Source organism: Alosa sapidissima, chromosome 21 (assembly GCF_018492685.1).
Source record: "Alosa sapidissima isolate fAloSap1 chromosome 21, fAloSap1.pri, whole genome shotgun sequence".
In the NCBI taxonomy this organism is placed as follows: domain Eukaryota; kingdom Metazoa; phylum Chordata; class Actinopteri; order Clupeiformes; family Clupeidae; genus Alosa; species Alosa sapidissima.
The window spans coordinates 18955989-18962762 of record NC_055977.1 but is presented as its reverse complement, the minus strand read 5'-3'; the positions used below and the strand labels follow the sequence as shown (position 1 = coordinate 18962762).

The 6774-nt window shown below is 39.5% G+C and overlaps 1 protein-coding gene across 2 annotated transcripts; it reads left to right on the top strand.

The window, feature by feature from the left end:
• The first annotated feature begins 534 nt into the window (after nt 1-534).
• Nucleotides 535-5665, top strand: LOC121695394 (tumor necrosis factor, alpha-induced protein 8-like protein 2 A). 2 transcript variants are annotated; one of them, XM_042076182.1, is made up of 3 exons: nt 535-707; nt 3610-3940; nt 4701-5665. In XM_042076182.1, exons 1-3 carry the CDS (start codon nt 550-552, stop codon nt 4941-4943), a joined length of 732 nt encoding a protein of 243 aa, XP_041932116.1. In that variant the 5' UTR covers nt 535-549; the 3' UTR covers nt 4944-5665. The 2 variants fall into 2 exon arrangements, with proteins under 2 accessions (XP_041932116.1, XP_041932117.1); XM_042076183.1 differs by lacking the exon at nt 535-707 and adding an exon at nt 740-2671.
• The last annotated feature ends 1109 nt before the right edge of the window (nt 5666-6774 follow it).

Genomic DNA, 6774 nt, shown 5'->3' with positions numbered 1-6774 from the left:
AAAATACTAAAAATTGTCAACGTCTACCAAAATTTTACATCTAAGCCTCTGTAGCACCTAGAAACATGAAATAAAAAGCATGCGCTACGCAGCATCCAGCGGAAGATTCAATGTTGCACTATGCAGCATCAGGCGGGAGATAGAATGTTGTGTCGTGCAGCATCCAGCGCGAATGGGTTAACACTTCCCATGCAACAGGTCTTCCTAATCTTCTTACAGCCTTAACTGAGATATGAATGTATCATAATTATAGCCTGCTAGAATCAAGGCCTATATGAAAAAAAATCTTTCAGAATGGTAGACAAATGAAGACCAAAGCAGAGGCAATGTCATCTAAATATCACAATGAATATACTGAAAAGAGAAAGCATGGCAAACACATATCTTAGACAGCTAAATAGAAAAAAGAGAAGTGCAAGACAAAAAGAAAATGCAGAATTGTACGTGAAGTGAAGCACTTGAACAAGAAAATGAAACTTACTACAAGCACAGAGTTTTAGGGGTAGAGAAGGGGAGGTCAGATTCACATTTTGGGCGTGCCCAAAACAAATGACTGAGTTCCTCCTTGTGAAATTGCAATACCACTGTTCTGAGTCAGAGTTGAAGAGCAGCACAGGCGCAATCGTCGCCACATCTGGTGTAAGAGGCTACTCTGACAGACGCGTCCCCACTGAAGCTCAAGCCTGCTGTCGCCTCCAAAGGAACAGGTAGCCTTCTCTTAGATTACATCTTCTCCTGCCTCCTGTTGTTCGTGATTCCAAGTGTGTATATGGGTCTAGAGAGATAATTGATTTAAAGCGTTTAAGACCTTATTCATATATAAAGCGTTTAAGACCTTATTTCATACTCTACCCTAGGGGTTGAGAGTTGCCCAATAATATTAATGGCTTTTCATGTGTCATAAGGCATTGCAAAAGGGGGAAAATCACATTTCACAATCTTTCAAGACACTGCATGAACAGACATGCTAGTATTTTTTTTTGTTGCTTTTTTCGCTTCCTCAAGTGGTCCCAAACTTCTGTGTATACATATCTCAAAGAAGTGGACAGTAAAGGGGGCCAAGTGCCTTGAGGGGATTACCTTGCATGCATTTTGCAGAATGACAGTTTGGACATTCATAGCAGCAGTTTTGCAATTACATTTTGTATGCCTATACTCAAAGAGATAGCTCTTTTTTTCTCAAGCAATTTTGTCTGCACCATCAACTTCCTCTTCCACATCTGAAGTTTGCCATCTTGTGCTAGTGGCGTTCACTCATTTGCCTGGTCTCAGCATAACTGTGTGCACACCATGGAGGACTACAGCAATCAAACAGATGTTATCTGCATTGCCTTTTAAGTCTTAATGCAGTTGTTTTTCACAAACAGATTGGTCTTTGACTTTGAAACTGTGTCAAAGGTCCATTCTTGAGGAAATGTGGTGTCATGAGGGGTTTTTAGGTTTGGTGTAGCCCCAACCACACTATTTTATAGACATTATTACATCCCTTTTTAATCACCACACATAAACAAATAAATAATAATACTGCTTAGCCAAAAATTAGCTTAAATGAGATACCATGTTCATTTTTTGATTGGCAATACAAAACACTAGGCTATGTGACTGAAAAAAAGTTGATTGAATGACTGGCAGTTTATATGTACATGTTTTCCTCTTGTTACTACAACATACTGGCCAATGTTTTATGTATTTCTATTCTTTTGCCTGGAAAAGACAGCTGAATTACACCCATGGGCCTAAATGTTATTATTAAGAAATACTTGTTAGGCATGCTTGTGCTCTGTGGTAATGGGCCTCTGGCAACAGTCCATTCGATTGCAAAGCTCAACATCCTACTGAACTAAAACAACTCGGTCTCTAGGACATAAGAGCCTCAAGCAGGTGAAATGTCATCTGGAATTTTCCTCACCCATAAAAGGGGATGTAATGGAATTGCACTGCATGCTCTCTAAATCCACTCAAGACCACTAGTTCTGCTTTACTTTCAAGATTAATGGATTAGCTTATAGGGAGGCATACATCTTGTGCACCAGGTCCACTCACATAGTGTTAGGAAGTAAAATATCTTTACTGTTACACAAATGGAACTTCTATGTTAAAATCAATCTAAACATACCTAATTTTGATCAATTGTGTGTTGAACAGGCTTATAATGACAGCATAATTTGTCACCATAAAAATAATAACACTGACAATGGCTGTACACATTTTGTAGGCCACTGTTAAAAGAAATTCTTATTTGCTTGCTATTCTGTAATATACCATAAGAAAGAGACTGCCAATGCAGATGCATAGTCTTCAATGAGACACTTTCTTGTAGACGTGATAATGGCATATCTTATGTATGCAATATAAAAGACAATGTGGAAGTATTATGTTGCAATGGAAGCGAGACTGACAAAGTCACACAGTGCCAGACTTCTGGTCTTGAATAAGCACATGTTGAATAGAACTGTTTTTCTGCCAGCTTGGAAAAAGTGGCCCTCACAAAATCATGCTTGTGCACTCTTGTGCAACATGGCAAGATCTTTGCTATCATGCTGTTGCTTTCACATCTTGACTTTCAAAGTCAAATTGTGGTGATTTTCGGTCTAGATGCTTTGACACAGTTGCACACAGGAAATGTGAAACTTCCTCAAAAGGTACCACAAAGCGTACGAGACGAAAACAGGTCAGTGCATCTCCATACCGTATATATTGTATGGATCTCACTGGTAAGCAGGCAGTGATTGCTGATGAATATTTAAGAATAGTCAGCATTTTCTGTAACTGTGTGTTCATTACACAATTGTATGTGAGCTATTGACAGCAACAGTTGTCATTCTTGTTTGAGGTGTCTTGCTTCCTGTTCTTAGCCAAACTGTGTGCTCTTCTCAAACAGAAACAGACTTTGTTATAGAGGATTAACAAGATTATTGTATATATCTTGTCTAGTGACTGGCTAATTGTTCAATCATCATCAAAATGTGAATGTGTGACAAGTACATATAGTATATTCTTTAATTTTTTTAAAATCCACTTATCCTCTTTCAGTTTAAACGGAGTGCCACATCTAGCAATATACCAGAAGGAGGTGTCTAAACTGATTTTTTTCTCCACCTGACAGATGTCAGTATCAAATATGCTTTCAGTCTTATGGCTTGGCCAGACCAAAGCTACAAAATGGTACTTGTCTATGGTTTAAAAAATCATTATAAATGTGTGACTAAGTTCGCCCTCTTGTGGGCATAGTGTGGTATGTCCCTATACAAATGAAGATGTGGGGTAGGTACTGTAGCCTACTGTAGTTGACAAACAGAAAAATAATTGTTAAAATTACAATGGACTTTTAATTGGATTGGACAGCAATGGTGTATTCTTGGAAAAGGAAGAGCTATCTTTTCGCTAATTGGCTGTCTATGTAATCCAATTGTTGCTGTCAGTTTTATTCATTTGTTTTGGGAATGGCTGTATTTTATGAGATACTAACAATTATGACTATTTGCAATAGATATGGTTCGTAATTAATATCTATGCCCCTTTTTTATGATTGACCAAGCTCTCACATAGGCCACAAAGTTTTACCTTGTACCACCGCAGGTTTTGAATAACCTCTACTTTTCCCTTTAGTCACAGATTAAAAATGGAGACGTTCAGCTCAAAACACATGGCTATGAAGGCTCAGAAAAAGATCCTCAGTCACATGGCCAACAAGTCCGTGATGCAGATGTTCATAGATGACACCAGCAGCGAGATCCTGGACGAACTCTACCGGGTGTCCAAGGAGCACACGGGGAACCGCAACGAGGCCCAGAAGGTGGTGAAGAACATGATAAAAGTGGCGGTCAAGGTGGGGGTACTCTTCCGCCATGAGCGGTTCAGTGCCGACGAGCTCTCCCTGGCCCATGAGTTCAAGAAGAAGTTTCATCATGGAGCGATGACAGCCATCAGCTTTCAAGAAGTAAGTAGAATGACAGACCATAATACGACAGTGTTCCAGCTGTAGACAATTAGACAGATGAAGATTAATCCATGCCAGACTCATAGTAAATTATCATATGGCGAAAAAGGCATATGGGCGGGGGGCTGAGTAATGTTTCACATTGGCCCTAAATTTGATGATGATCTCATTCCCACAAATGTCATACTGTACACTTTAATATGTCAACCTAAAGCCAATCAAGCACATTGACCTAGTTCTGAAGTACTTACAATATGATATGATTGGCTAAATTAATAATTGATTGGCATATCAATAACAATATGGTTGGCAGGTAAATACTAACAATCACCATACCCACTGAAACACAGAGAAACTGTTGGACTGGAAGTATTTGGATGGATAGGATGTGCCAACTCATTTACAATGTCCCTGAAGGACATTTACTGTTGATCATTTGTCCAGCCCTACTTGTTTGTACCTGCTTGTTTTTCTTTAGTCTTATCTACTCATATCTGATATTATCTTCCACTACCACAAGTCAATCCTGTGACTAACTGAGCCGATATGACATAGAAGAAATCATGCTGTTTGCTCTGACTAACCACTGAGTACAATGGGAGTTAGAAAATACTTTTACTTTGCAGACCACATATAAACATGAAGATCTATCTATCTATCTATCTATCTATCTATCTATCTATCTATCCAGATGTTGTCAACACAGTGCTTCATCAGTCCTGATGACAAAAAAACAATTTATTTTATGTCTCCCTTTCAGGTAGAGTTCACTTTTGACAAGTCGATCATGATAGACAACTTGGTCATATGTCGGGACATACTATTGCAGTTGGTTGAGAAGCACCTCACACCAAAATCCCTGGATCGCATCCGCCATGTCTTCAACCACTACGCTGACCCGGATCTACTGACCAACCTCTACGATCACGAGGGATCACTGTGGCCACACCTGACAAAGATCTGTGGAGGCCTCAATAAACTGATCGAAGAGGGCAAGCTCTGAGCGACAGGCCCTATGTCGAAGAACCTGACCAATCTGACAGTTACAGCATCACAGATAAACAGGGAAACAGGGTGTTGGCACTTGAGTTCAAGAGCCCACTATGCTGACACCTCAGCTGAAACCATTTCCAACGTTTAGCCTGTATTGATGAGCGAGAGGTAATTCCCACTCAGATCAGCGCAGCTAGTGTGGAGAAATGTCAAGGCAGTGATCAAAGTCTGACTGTGGGAAGGGTGTGTACTGTACAGAGCGATAACATGCAAGTATCTTGAAAATGCTCGTCAAATCCATATGGCCACAAGTGCTGGAATGCTGAAGCCTACCCATTAAGAACTAACGGCCATGACATTCTGGAACTGCCTCTGTGAATTTATCAGTTTACTGTAAAGGACTTGTACATTGTAGATTGGATTATAATCTGTAAGATTACGGAGTCACTCCCTCCTTAACACAGTGTAATGCAGTCATGTGTGTGTCAGTTCTACTGCCACTTTCAATACACAGTATCCATGTCTTCTTTCTTTTACAACCATGCATAATCAGTTTTACATTGCAAATGCTGTTCAGCTGTTTTCATTTATTTAAAGTTTACCTATCATGTTTTTATGTTTTGTTTAGCCCAAAATGATGCACTGTTTAGCTATCTCATAGCTCGTAAATGAAACATAAATTGGTTGATACCTGCAATGTGAATGACATTTTCTCTTTATCTAAATCAGTGTTTCTCAAAGTGTGGTCCGGGGACCACTGGTGGTCCGCAAGCTAGCCCAAGTGGTCTGTGAGCAGACGTGGTAAAATATAATATAGATGAGTTGTTTGCAATATTGAACCAAGTTGTATGTAAATCCAAACATTTCTGCAACACTGCCTATGTAAGGCATGCCAGTTTAAATCATATAAATTCTCTGACACAATAAGCAAGGTGTAAAGACAATCAGTGAGTAGGCCTATTGTGTAATTTACTGTTGAAGTAGGTCTACTTTTTTTTTTTTTAGCTAGGTGGTCCGTGAGGCTATTTTTATTGATTAAGTGGTCCTTGGTATGAAAAAGTTTGAGAAACACTGATCTAAATCAATGTAAATATGAACATGACGAATATTTGAAAATGAGAAATGTCAAGTAAAGAGACTCAAAAACCGTGCATCAGTAATGTGTCTTTGACAAGTTAATTATATACAGGAGATATTTATTAGGTGATAGCTGATAAGTACTTTATTGTCCCCGTAGGGAAACTAAGTAAAACAGGCAAGGCCTTCATTGGGGTGACAATACAGACAGGGTAAACAACAACAACAACAACAACAACAACAACACATTGCATTTATATAGTGCTTCAAGGCACTCAAAGCTCTTCACAGTGAAGGCGTAGCCTCACTAACCACCAACAATGTGTAGCACCCCAACTGGGTGATGCGTGGCAGCCATTATGCGCCAGAACGCTCACCACACACCAGTTTGAGGTAGAGAGTGAGAGAATAAACACTTAAGACACTTGACCACTGAACATACACTATGCACCAGTCATATCACAGTAGTATTACACTTATCCTAGGAGATATCTGACTTTCTTTTCTCTCTCAGGCCCCTATTTTGCACCCTGGCGCATGGCGCAAAATTTATTTTCTTATTTTGCACGTCTATTTTTTAAACAATGCGCCCAGGGGTGTGGTAATTAACAATCTAGGGAGTGGCCTAGTGCATTGTCTAAAAATCGCTATTGTACACAACCTAAAATGCATTGCGCCACTGACCAAGAGAAACCTGATCAGAAGTCCATTGGGAGTTGTTTATATGTTATTTTAAGAGCACATTGTCAACAGTCATATGGGCG

Excerpts from the sequence above, each read along its gene's own strand:
- LOC121695394 (XM_042076182.1), top strand. The coding sequence starts at position 550 with ATGACTGAGTTCCTCCTTGTGAAATTGCAATACCACTGTTCTGAGTCA. Across the intron at positions 708-3,609 it reads TGTCGCCTCCAAAGGAACAG|TCACAGATTAAAAATGGAGA; the intron begins GTAGCCTTCTCT and ends TTTTCCCTTTAG. Across the intron at positions 3,941-4,700 it reads CAGCCATCAGCTTTCAAGAA|GTAGAGTTCACTTTTGACAA; the intron begins GTAAGTAGAATG and ends TCTCCCTTTCAG.